Source organism: Sceloporus occidentalis, unplaced genomic scaffold (genome assembly GCF_023333645.1).
Source record: "Sceloporus occidentalis isolate IW3139 unplaced genomic scaffold, rSceOcc1.0.p SCAF_24, whole genome shotgun sequence".
In the NCBI taxonomy this organism is placed as follows: Eukaryota; Metazoa; Chordata; class Lepidosauria; order Squamata; family Phrynosomatidae; genus Sceloporus; species Sceloporus occidentalis.
The window spans coordinates 7876412-7890211 of record NW_028317004.1 but is presented as its reverse complement, the minus strand read 5'-3'; the positions used below and the strand labels follow the sequence as shown (position 1 = coordinate 7890211).

Here is a 13800-nt window from a genome sequence, read left to right as displayed (position 1 = left end):
AGAGAGAAGTTAAAGGCCGGAAATTGATTACATGATGCTGGCCGTGCCACTCTGCGGCACAAGCTATAAGTAGTTTTGATTTAGAATTTTGTAATGTTAAACGATGTGACCCTTTTAAGGGCGAGTAGTGTTTTTCTACGATTACAAGGATCCTATTTGAAGCCATTTGGTCACAAATGGTCTGTTCATTTACGTAAGTATTTAGCTCTGCAGTTGGTGATTTATGCATCCTGTTAGCATCATTTAATGTTATAATGATCCATTTGTTTCTGTATAGAGTCCTTTGAGACAAGTGTTTCTTTTTCGCATATAAGTGTTTTTTTCCCCTTTAAATTGTGGTAATTCTTTATCTGCGCTGTTAACGCAAGAACGCTTACAATACATAGTCAAGATCAGTTGACTATAAACTACCACTCCTATACCAAACGGTATGAAATATCAGACAAGACAACCACAGACACATGTCTGTCATCGTATATTAATTTAAATTATATTTTTTGCGTGAAGAAAATCAACCCACAAAATTAGCAGGTTGGTTAAGGAACTCCCATTTTTTTTTCCTGGCAGTTTGATCGCCGCGCAAGTGCAAATAGCAAGTAGTGATTATCTTGAAACAAGATTGTAAATGAGTAGTTCACCAACTCTACAGCTCGGTCATTGATATGCTGGCAACTTTCTTAGGTAAACATAATAGCTGTAATCTGTCTGTAATTGTCACGCTATAAGCTATAATATTGTCAAAAATCATATATTGTGCTTTCTAAAAAAGAAGCGACTTACCAGAATTTCTGCAGAGTATCTGCAGTCGCTTTTTTTTCTTGCGTCCTTACGGGCTTTGAGAAAATATGGCAGGAACACTTTTAAGAGACCCAGACATTACTGTTTACTGCATTTTGGTAAACCAAAGTATTACTCAGTGGCTTTATGCCACATCCATTAAACTGCGCAGAAATGTGGTTTTGCAGTCTTCAGCAACCAAGCAAAACATGTTGTGTCTTCAGAGCTTGGTTTCTGTTCCTGTTAAAAAAAAAATAAAAAAATAAAAAATAAAAAAATACTTTTTTTTTTTTAAAAAGAAATATGCCATATCTAAGTCTTTTGATAAATGACAAGTGCAGGATATGGAATATCACAAGTTTTATTTAATTGGCCTTATCCATCCTTTAAGTAATAGTCTCTTATCGTTAGGCCAACTTTTCTTAATACAAATTTCCAAAAGATTAATCATCAACATGTCTTAATATCTTCATACCATCCATTGCAGACACTAATTATGGGATAAGCTATTTTGGCACAAGTTATCAGTTTATATAAGTACGTACGTCTTCCCTTTTTATGTGTACAAAAAACCTTTATGTGTATATATAAATATATATATATATATATATATATATATATATATACCGGTATATGTCATCTTAAGAATATTTATTTCAGTGCAGCCAGCTGCCATAATAGCATTCTTTAATGCGATTCTATGTCCCTTTGGGGTAAATGAATAAGGAATCTGCTACCGTACACATTATTGTTCTTATCTGGAATTTATATCTTTCAAGGCTAAAATCTGTTGGGTTTTTTTCTTCTTGGAGGAAGTGGGCACGCTCGTAGTTTTCATGTATAGTGTGAGAGTATTTTTATTGTTCCTTGTTATCGACAACATGGTGAGAGGGGAGAAAGTATAAAAGCCATTCTCTAGCTGTGATTACTGCATCGCCAGAGGGACCTTCAGATGTCTTGCATAGGTGGAGAATGCATAAATCTAAATGTGACAGACTCTGCGTGTTCCTGTACTTTTCTATTAGATTCTTCATTACACTGCAGGCAAATCTGATACTGAAGGAATTAATGGAGCATAATGCTTTATTTAAACACTTTCATTACCAGAATGGTATGTTGCACAATGTTTTGGCCACCATCTCTGGTGCTCCAGGGGTTGTATGTACCATTTACTGTACCAGCAGATTTCCGTACAGCTGACTTCTTAAGGGTTGTTGAAGATAAACTGCAGGTTTTGTGTAAAGTATGATTCCGGTGCAAAGTTTGAAAATCAATTTTACCACCATAGTAACCAATAGAAGGTTCCCATTTACCAGTCACAAGACCTTCCAAAACTTTGCACCAGAATGACTTTTTATACAAAACGCACAAACCCTATAGTTCTTAGGTACTTGTTTAAATAACTAGCATTGGTTCTGTTTTTGCTGGCATGTTTCAGTATCCCATACATGCTGTTGTGTTTTGAGAGAATAATGGTAGACATTGTGGCCAGATTGTATCCCAGTCTACATCCAGGACCAGCACATCTCTTGGTGCAGCACACAAATCAAGCCAATTTGTCTTCTGAACGGCTAGGTTGACTTTGGCATCCAGAGGGATTTATTGCTGTGGTTGGCAGAGGGTTCAATCTTCTACACCAAAGAGGGATTCAAGGTCAATAATGCCTGTCAGGGCAAAGGGGAAAAAAAATAATGGGGCATGTATATAATAAATAAATGTCCTACCTTTTACATGCAGTGATGTATTCCTGCCTAGGCTGACAGGTCCAGGGGGACTAAACATTATTCCATGCCACTTTACTATGGATAGATAGCCAGATAGGGAAGTCACAGGCCATCTTTTTAACCAGATTATTAATTCCACTATGTAGGTCTGTGCCTATCTAGTATAACCTCCATAATATCTGTACCCCATTATGCATCCTTCTAAAGGGGGCGCTCATCACAGAGGACTTATGGTGCTAGGAAGAAAATGTGCTGTGTCAGACCTACACCTTTGTGTGGAAATTAAACATTGACATTGCAGATTTAAATATGCCCAAAATATGTTTAGTTCTTACATTTTCCCCTTTTAATCTGAAGTAGCTATGAGATAATTGGCCATATTTCTCCATATTTAACCATCCAGATTATTTGACCTTGCATTAACATGTCTGGCACTTGAACAATCAAGTTCTCAAACCTGTTAATGTAATGTATCACCCTCCTAATCATTCTTAACCTTTGGAGCTAATTAAAGGATGGTAACCATAATGTCAAGGAAATTCCTATGATAATAAAGATGGTAATCTTTAGCCGAAAAATAAGAATCTGAAAAGCCTGTACCCAGGTCTACAACCGGTAACAAACTTGATGTTTTTAACGGAGCAAATACTTTTAATTATGTTTTTTTTAATCTTTATTTATTGTAGGTGCGTGCATTCATGTTTGTTTTCTCAAGTATTCCAGATACGCTTTTACAATATATAAGCTAAAGTATATTTTTGTTACATTCCCTTCCTGGTGCTTTCATCCTGGCTGGTACATTTATTGTTTTGTTCTCAAAAATGTTGCATGGTCACAGCATATTATAAATTAATTTATTGACAAATGCACAAAAAATCGTACTCCACTTTGGCTACTGTTCCGTTCACAAATATCAATAACCTTTTAATCATTTTTTTTTTGTATATCACATTATTATATTTCAAGGCATTTTGATCTTTTGCCTCCTGGTTATCAGACTGTTTGTTTAAGCAAATTGCTGACCTTGTGAAACATATTGTAATTTTATGACATTGTGATAAATGTTGATTTTATTTAATTTTTAACTGAACTTTATGACTTGTAAATAACTGTTCATCTATGCGTTGGCAAAAGCGGCTTGGCTTACGTGTACAGTTTACTTCAGCTTATCGACTTTATGGTATGTTAATCTTGCACGATTAAAGGTATATGTTTTTTTTTCTTTCCTTGGACATTGATTGACTCATAAGTAAACAAAGGCAAAAGCACTTGAACACTCTTGGTTTAATCAGTTTGCTCAAGCACTCCAACAAGCTGTCAGATTAGAAAGTTTTAAGTTCAACTGATCTGCCCTTCAGCGTGGACTGGTGTTAGATCATTCATCATGACATATGGGAAAAACATTACCGCTGACGTAAATAAGCGCATCTGTAACTTAACACCTTTGCTAAAGGTCTTTACCAGTAACAAAGTAAATGTTATACGGTAACCAACAAACAATAGACATGCAAAATGTGCGTTTTTGTTCCTTGGGGTGACATTATTGCAGTATAGTGAGTGCCGTGACTGTGTCTATAATGTACCCATGTGTACGCTAGAGTATTTTCCAGCTTGTCGGTGGTTAGCAAACACGGACATTTCATCTGCGATCAAGACAGTCATTATTGATTTGACCTGTGCTGCTATTATCCTTTTGTCAAATGCGATGGTGTAAGGATAAGGTCCGGATGGCTTCAGAGGTATATGTAACAGCATTGCCATTTTCTTATATTGACTTTAATACGTCACCACCACCCACTCTTGTCCTCCTTAGCAGACCTGCCACTGAGCAGTGATGTGCATTTTCTAAGCAGGAATGATGTATTGATTGAACGGTTGACAATAACAAGTCCCTTTTTGCTTGTTTTATGAATTATATTTTAACTATGGAGTTATGATAGCCGAATACATGCATAATGCAGCCTTTTGATGTTTCGGTGTATGAGTTTAAAAGCCTTTTTTTTTTTTTATTATATATTTTTGTTATTTTGCATTTGTGGCTGAAGGGAATAATAGGTGACATCTGCTTTTTTTTATTATATTGCGAGAGATTTTCGATTTCACAAAGCCAAACTGCTTCTACCGGTAATAATTTAGCAGCTGTTGATATGGAAGGTTCTTAATGCATTGAATAGTATTATAACGTGTAGCGAGCCTAATAGCTTTTTGAAATCTGTAGTGGGATAAACATGATCTTCATGAATGTATGTGTTCAGGGATGCGTGACCCACATAACCTACTAATTTGATTGGAAGTTAGAGGGCTGGCATCGACTGATGGATAGCAGATTAGAATCCCGTGGTTTACAGGCTACAAATGTGTTGTCAAGCAAGATTTATCGGACGCAATCAGAATTTCAAGAGGTTGAATAAAAATTCCAAAGAACAATTTGTGTCCCCTCCTTCCGTCTTGTATTCATTTTTTTTTTTTGTTTGTTTCTAATTTTGTATTGAGGTTTAGTATGAAAGGGAAAGTACATGTATATCTGATGAATCTTCTCCCGCTCCCTAAAGCTGTCTGTCTGTTATTCATCAGAAAGCAGGTCGCAGTTCAGTGAGCAGAAGAAAGGATTTTAATAGAAGTTGTGCCAAGGGCTGTAATGCATCATTTTAGGGCCCTAATTACATTACAATGACAAATATCAATGGTGACAACAGCAATAACCTGCATCCTTTAATGGCTATGCTGGAAAAAGAGTTTGGGCTCTGCGCCATTAGTTCGGACTCCGTTTCAAAACATAGACCATTAGGAACGTGTTTCCATAGCGTTACTGGGCCCTAACCGAAGCCCCAGTATCTAGACCTGTGAAAAAGCCTTTCAAAAGCTTGGTCTCATGGGACAACAAAGGCAGGTCTGATGATCCATGCCAGGGGCTTTGTTTCCAAGGCAACAGAGACTGTCAAATGGGCAGGGAGGTGGTTGGGGGGGGGGGATAGCGCTTAGATTAATATTGAGAAAATGCTGATTTAGCAGAGAAGCAGCCCCAACCTCTCTCCAGTAGCCAGCAGCCTCTAATTTAGGTACATGGAGGACTTAAATACACGTGTATAGGCTCACTCTTGCCAGCTATAGATGTTTGCCTTTGTGCCTCACTAACAGGGCCATAGGGCACATCTCGCTTAATTCAGTGTCATTTCCACACTGAGGGCGGTGTGCACGAGCCCGTAATTTATATAGTGTGTCGACCATGGCCTCTGACCCCACTGTTTTGTGCTACCATCTGTAGAGCTACTTGATAATTCATATATCAAGGAAATCTCCCCGCATTACCTGTACATTATACAGGGCCTGCAAGGGTCAAAGCTCCGCAAGCTCCTGCATTGTCCTAATACACAAGACACATTCTTTTTTTAAGGATTTAGCAATAAAATAAGATTGATCTTTTGCGTACGCTTTGTATTTTCTCGTTTTATTAATTGAAGGGAATTCTCCAAAGTATGGATATATTTCTATGTGTAGGTACAGTGTTTGTGCTGGCACACCTGCGCAGGCTCATTGCATAGCAGCTGTCAAAGTATTATCTCAGTTTAGCAGGTGAACGTGGGTTTTGACGCTGTACAGCTGCAGGTAGCTTGTATGGGACTTGTAGATTTGGCAATTGTTCAACTACACAGATTAACACTTGTTTGAGAGTTCATTATTATTTTAAGGCACAGGACGTTTTTAACCCTTATTATGATACCGCAGTCTCAAATGGTGTGCACAGCCAAGTTCTCATTAACATTGATTAACAACATGCGGACCGGCTCAGCGTGCATAGTTTTGAAATATGTACATTTTTTTACACTGAGGTGCAACCGTCAAAACACCTATCACATTGTGGCTTTAATCCAGCTAATCGTTTTTAACCTGGAGGCTCTAAGTGATGGGACGTTCAAGAAATCTCTGCTCATCAGTTATGCATTATGCTGGGAAGGCTCAACCCTTTCTGTAGGAGAGGCACACCACGGTTGTTCCTTCATAATGTATAATGAAATCAGGGAGTGAAGCCACATATGACCTTCTAATACTTGCTTTGCTAAATAAGCACCATAGGCTCATTTTGACTGGATCATGCATGACCTTTACACATTCTAAAAAAAAAAATGGTGAACCTTTTCCTTTAGAAAGCCACCAATTAACCATATCACTTCTACGAATCTTCTGCTTGTTATCGCAACGTCCTTTCAGTGAGTGCTGGGTTGTATTTTGTTTGTGTGTGCATCATTCCGTCTGTGCAATCTGCTAGCTATGTGTAAGATAAGCTATACATACTTGAGCAGTTAACTCGTTAGATGGTGTCAAATGCCACGCGGATGTACGCATTAATGAGTCGCTGTCAGATTTCAAGGCTGACTTGGCATCTTCTGAAAGGTTTCAGTGGTCTACAGATCTAGCTCTAAAGACGTTGGAAACAAAAAAAATGCAAATCGTGAATGGAAATTTTGGCTAAGCTTTCATCGACACAAAAACTTTTTGAGAACTAGCCTTATTAACATAGTGCTGAGCTGAACGGTTTGGACGCAAGCCACCCACTTACTGCAGATCTGTGGTTGCGCCACAACTTAACATTCTCTTGTATTCCTTGCTTTTAGGACTCGATCTATCGCATTTTAATACATTCCTTCTATTTCTTGTTGGACAAATGTTTTCTCTAATGAAACGCTTTTATTTATTTTTTCTATAGGCAGAGATCGTCAAGAGGCTGAATGCAATATGCGCTCAAGTCATTCCTTTTTTGTCCCAAGAGGTAAGATAAGTTTGAGGAAGCTTAGTTAAGTGATACTATATATATCACATAAAAGCATAAGGAAAGAAAATAAGCCTTCTACCCCCCCCCCCCACACACACACACCCTTTCCCTTATTTATCTCGCTACCTGATCTCATAATGCTTATATTTCATTTTTTTCATTTCCACCATGGCATCTTATTAAAATTCAGAACAAAATAATTTAAATGCACTTATACAGTGGAAAATGTCATAATGCCCTGAGCGTGATGCTGCTGTTTTTCCTGTCATGCACGCTCACTGTTGCTCAGAATTATGAGTGTTTATCAGAATGGCATTTAATAGAGTAGATTGAAAAATTGCCAGAATTGGCAGAGAACTGTTCTGTTCTCTTGATGATAGGCATTAAACGTTGGCAGAAGTGTGGTTAGGCATGTCAAATGGAAGTGCTTCTGAAAGTAAATAAAGCAAATGAAGATTGTGGCCAACTGGTTCTTAAACACACAAAAAATATTATAATATTAAATCTTTGGCCTATCCCGCTTTATAAAAAGAAATGTTAATTTTGGCAGAGGTTGATTGTGCAGTATGAACGCCTGAGATCTGGATGGACCAGTCCAGTGTTGAGATTGTAATAAGTATAATGTAATAATTGTGGTTAAGTTTCTGGCAGAAATAGGCAAATAAGTTATTTAATGAAATTTCTGCCAGTTCCACTTGTCTAAATACTGGAGGTGGAATTTAGTGTAAATTTCATAATTTTTGGTCTTAGTCATATGTGCATGAAATCACTTGACTATTGAGGTTTTTGTCGTGTGTGTGTGTATATAATATATATATTATGTAATGTGTGTGTGTGTATTTTCACAAAAATAAAACAAAAAACTCAAAATGAGAAATTGAAAACTATGAGAAAAGAGCATGCCATTGTACAAGAAGGTCATTTATGGGGATCATATAGACCCAGAATTTACAAGTGTACATTAGTTCTCCTCAATCTAAAGATTCAACACGCCAATCTATAAAAAATATAAGCCAGGGATTCTCAGTTTAATTCTGGTCCAGGAAACTGAGCGGTTGGAATCTGACCTTTGGCTTCCTACAGGTTTTTAATTAATAGTTTGTTAGAAAATCCACTGTTTTGTATCCTTGGAACATAAATGATATCCTAGTCCTAGTTATGAAATCTTTATTGTCTAAAGTCCTTGTTAAACATTTTTGTAACTTTTGTTTAGCAAATTATGCAGGTAGCACTTACAAATGCCAAAAAGCTTTGTTTCTGTTTTCCAACACAATTTTAGGAATGAGCCATTTTACTGTACCCTATGAATTTCAGAAAGCCTGCAAATAATTGCACACTGTGATTTCATTTAATAGATCTTGGGCTCAGTTCAATGACGTCTAATCTTTATTTGGCGTTAAGGGTGGTTTGAAATGCATTGTTTGTCATTGCCTGTTTAAACTCCAACTAGGGTTTGTGGAATCGGGCCTACAATAATGCAACGCTGAAATCAATAGAAAACACATTATACGTGATTTAATTGTATATATAGTTTTATTTTAGATGTATGTTTTAGATCATGAAAACTAAGAAATACATGCTGAATTAAACACCCAGCATATACGCAGACAGGAGGGAATATGTGTGTTGTAACATGAAGAAGACACTATGCTACTTACCTTCTAAACTATATGCTGTTGAGTAAGATTTTCATATTACCACATCAGTCACTTGCATAAGAATGGTTTCTTATGAAATCATATACTTTAGTTTCATTCCTGCACTTGACGTGTAAGAATTATTGTTACTTCTTTAGATAGTAACTATATTAAATGAATTTAATAGGTATCAATCATCTAACATAGGAGTAAACAAGCATAAAAATAGCAAACCTAAAAGTACACACATGGAAGTTTTCCTTCTTGTCAACCGCATTGGTTTAATTGTGGAAGCAATGCACTCTTTGCTATGAGTATGAGATATGACACTTCAGCAGTTATTTTATATCTTGGTCTTTAGTGTGTGTGGCCTTCACTTTCATCAAAAGTCTAGGTCAGTGTGTCAGCTAGAGTGACCACATAGTCCACTTTTTCAAGGAAAACTATATGTGTGGTATATATAAACTCATAGAAGTGATTCAGTAACTCAATTCTACAACCCATATACTGCAGCGCAGCAAAAAGTAAGTGTATGTGTGTCCTGGAAAAAAAAAACTTTGTCATCTTAGTGCCAGAGTGGCTATTTGATTTATTTGCTGTATGTTTTCCAGGAGTTTAACTCCTGAATCTAAGACTTTCTTGAAATCTATGTGGAAAACCACAGAAATAGGATCACACAATAAACACAGAGACATATATGTACTTTACACTCTGTGTATGTGTGGTGTGTGTGTGTTATATATATATATATATATATATATATATATATATATATATATATATATATATATATATATATATATATATATATAGATTATTTGGCGATATTCTGATTGCCTTCTTTTATCATTTTGTTGAACAGATTGTAACATCATTTTCCTAATTGGCCCATACTGACTTTAATTCTGCCTCATTAACCAATATTTCATTCCCGATGCTTCCAACTCTGATTTGCTTGCGAAGTGGATAGCCTGGTGATTAGAAAATGATCTATTCAGTATGACAGAAGAATGCTGCATTTTCTGTTTTAATTTTAACACAAACAACTTGCCTAAAAATTGTTGTTTACCTGTCTGGATAGTTTCTGTTTTAACAGAAAAATCAATATTTGAATGCTCACTATAATAGTAAGATAGTACATGATATTCGCTGCCTTGTGTGTATTAGGAATCTGTTTAATGAGGTATTATTGTAACCTCCGTGTGTATGTTATGCCTGAAATTTAAAATTAAGGGTTAAAAAAAAAGTCACTAAAGTTAAATGGCAAAATATACGATGCGATACATTTTAAAGGCAATTAAACCATTTTCCCTCTTCCCTGCTGATCTGTGGTAAACCACTTTCATCCGTGCCATTTCATGAGGTCACGCAAGAGATGTGTATGCTCTGAACGGTTTATTCCGACGCAGCGTGCATATGTATATAATGCAGTAGTTCCAACAGCTAAAAAATGTTTACTTTTGGCTCGGAGCTAAGGGAGAAAAAAAAAATCGAGGTTGTTGTAAGGAAATCCTTAAAAGGGTCATTTATCAGCATCACCCCCTCCAAACCCGCATATGAAATTGTGCTCAGTCTTGAAAATGCATTAATAAGCTGCTAAAGAAAACCGTGCATGTTTAAATTCTGCACTCTGACTTTGGCATGTTTACAGAAACTGCTTGCTCAGGCCAGAATTTCTCTCGCCATTGTTGGTGCGCAACTCCCATCGAGTGCTGACTGGATACGATGGGAGTTGAGGCTTCCAACGGCAGATACGATACAGTTTGACAACGTAGGCACCACAGCTCAAAGGAATGTGTTTTTCAATTGTTCTGTATTTTTCTTCTTAGCACCAACAGCAAGTAGTACAGGCGGTGGAACGTGCCAAACAAGTGACAATGGCAGAATTGAACGCAATCATTGGGGTATGTTTTCTTTCTGTTCTAAATAATCATTCATAGTGATAACCTAGAAATGTGAAAACATAGTGGTATTGATTGCACAATTGCTGTTCTTTGCTAATTGAAACTGGTATGGCTGTTAAATGAAGTATCCACAATTGAGACATGGATATTCATTTAGGGGATATAACCAATAACCTAACCTAAATCGTCTTAGAGTCTTCTTGCTTCCACGTTATATCAGCTGTCCTCTATCAATCAAAGTGCAGAATTAAAATTACTTTTTTTTTATTTTTTTAAAGTGTTTAGCACATTTTAAAAATAACTAAGTGTCTTTACATTCACCCTGAAAGTTTAGCTGTTCTTTTAATTTCTTGTAACTTTGCGGCTGGTGAATTTACTAGAAATGAAGTCCGCGCCAACAATAACAAGGTGATCTGTTGTTTGCCCTTTACATCTATTGATCAGTGTGTTGAGTCAAACTAAAAAGTGCATCCTGTGTAACTTAGCGAGTGACATCATGACCTGACAAAGGCTGCTATCTTCTCACACAAGTTAAATAAAGCCAGACAAACACTAATGGATTGGTTTATGCCTTTCCCACCCTTCTCCTATCTTGTTGTAAGAGGAAAATAAAATAAACCAGAAAACAGAACGGATCCCGTGTGTTAGCACTAGACAAGTTAGCTGTATTATTAACGCGTTCTGTCGGTCGGCGGATCTGGGCAGTCTTTGTTTACATTTGCAACCCGCGAGAGAGACAATGAAATATTGTCTGTTTCTCATCACAATGCAGAGGTGAGAAATCATGGTTTAATAACACTTTATTCACATCTATAATTATACAGCTGGTGTTGGCCGCTAAGTTATTCTAATGAAGGCACTACAACTGTACTTTTCTTATTTGCCCCCCCCTCCCAAATGCTTTTTCTTTTGTGTATAGATTATACATAAAAGTCTTTTCCTCTTTTATTCAGTGTATCAAACACACTTTGAAATGCTAATTATTCCATTTACTTTCATTAAAATTCAAATTGCTGAGTGAAGATGTGGATAAGGGTCGCAGAATAATCAATCTGAAGTGAAGATATTGCTACAATTATGCCTCTGTCTTTTAACAAGGAAACCAGCCCTCTCTGATCCTTGCTGGCGGAGGTAAAGTGCAATGTTCTGATTGCGGCCTGCATTTAATGGGCTATTTCTTATTCTGTTTTGTGCCCCTTTGACCGCAGGAGAATACTGGTAGTCAATTAAGGGTTATAAATGGAGAAAGAGTAACCTTTTATTTCCTGTGAAGTCCCCCAATAAAAAAAGATAAATCTGAAAAAGCCGTGATCAGCCATGCATTACGCTTGCTGCGTTTCCTTGCCTGAGAGTGAAAAGAGGCATTTCCCACCCTTTCTGTTTACTTATTACTAAGTATTACTTTAGTATTCTGGAAGCGGCAGTGGCAGTGACTTTAGTGGTCTGCATTGAGGATGAACATGCACTGAGGTCTGACATGGCCCTGAATAATATGAAGCTAATACTCTTGAGATCTGAACTGCATTATTGAGGACCAGATCTTCTTACAAGAGATGCTAAATAGGGTTTGCCCATCATAAAGCATAGTGACGATAGTGTTTAAATGCTCCTGGTTTGGTTCATGCACCCCAAATTCTGATATATCACAGACATTATTTCAAGAATCCAGTAGCATTCAAGGTCGTTATTCCATGTTCTGTGCTGGGAGCTGCTTCAGAGAAGATCCAAAGGCTTGTCTGCAGGTTCAAGGAACTAAAGATCTAAAGTTCTTCAGGTGACACTGATGTCTGATGCTCCAAAGTCACTGGTTGAGGCAAGGAAATAAATATATTTGGCAAAATCCAGATATAACCTTGCTTTGTTTATAAAACAGATAGACACCATCATGTAAATGAGGCGGAAATATGTGCTTTGAGTAAGAATTTACACTCATTGATATGCATTTTTCCCCTTTTCCTTCAACCGGCTATTGGAACAGATTGTATGTTCTGCACTGCTGATTCTCATGCTGCAGAACTTAAACAGCAAATTGTTTGCAGACTGTGCGTAGTCTGAAAAAAAGAGAATGTTTTTCCTGAAACGTGATTTATTTTTTTTTGTTACTGTAACAAACAGCATTGTTCCAGTGCCTTTATATTCAACAAATGTAAACCCAAATTTATCAGCAATTAATTCAAAAAGAAAAAAAATCCATGGACTTAAGTGGAATGATACTACATTTTATCAGTAACTTTTTGCATTCTGCAGTATATTTAATGATCCTATAAAATTGTATGATGATTCCTCCTCTTGCTTTGGATCTTACTTTGGAATCCCAGTAGGGGAAGCGAGTGGAAAGAGAGGCTCTGGTAGATCAATTAATTTATTATGTAGGATCTGCTGCTAACCTGAGCTTTGCTAAGATAAGGGAATGCTCAATTCAATATTCTCTAAACTGCTACATGATTAAATTCAGTATTATTCCTGAAACTCTGTAGGTGTTTATTCTTGTTCTTCATTAAGGAAACTAGTAATGCAGTTTTGTCCATTTCATCTAGGTACCGAACATCCTTAAATCTGGTTTTCAAGGGGCGCAGCAATTTAAGATTGTCAAGGAGAATAACCATTTCTGACATCCCTCTTCTTACATTATAGAGATAGATCTTGGATAGTGATGCTTTTGTTATGGTTATGTTTGTATGTATATTTTTGTTGTGGGCCAAATGATAAAATACTCATTTTTCCAACTGTGTAATGTCTTGGCTTATTTTATGGACTGAAAATAAGTTGTGTCGTTGTATATCACCAGTTAATTTTGTATCATGTTTACCTCTTGTCCTAGATCTGAATTGGTGTACCACATTTTCATGTTTTAGTTTTAGTTTTCTAGTACCTTCCAAAACAAAACAAAAAATGGATGCATCTGGTGACTATCATTATTTGGTCCACCTTGATTCCCCACTGTGATATGAACTTGCCAAAGCCAGTGTACACTTAATTGTTATCCC

At 36.7% G+C, this 13800-nt stretch overlaps 1 protein-coding gene across 15 annotated transcripts in view; it reads left to right on the top strand.

Annotated features, from left to right (window-relative positions):
* The window catches only part of LOC149300576 (transducin-like enhancer protein 4), a 61737-nt gene that overhangs the window by 9754 nt on the left and 38183 nt on the right, over positions 1–13800 (top strand). For 7 of the 15 annotated variants that reach the window (XM_089485160.1, XM_089485154.1, XM_089485155.1 and 4 more), the window contains 2 exons: positions 7207–7269; positions 10739–10813. In XM_089485160.1, coding sequence (XP_089341286.1) covers positions 7207–7269; positions 10739–10813 — 138 coding nt within the window. Of the gene's footprint in view, positions 1–7206; positions 7270–10738; positions 10818–13800 lie in introns of all 15 variants that reach the window. The other 8 variants (XM_089485162.1, XM_089485161.1, XM_089485159.1 and 5 more) reach the window with 3 other exon arrangements.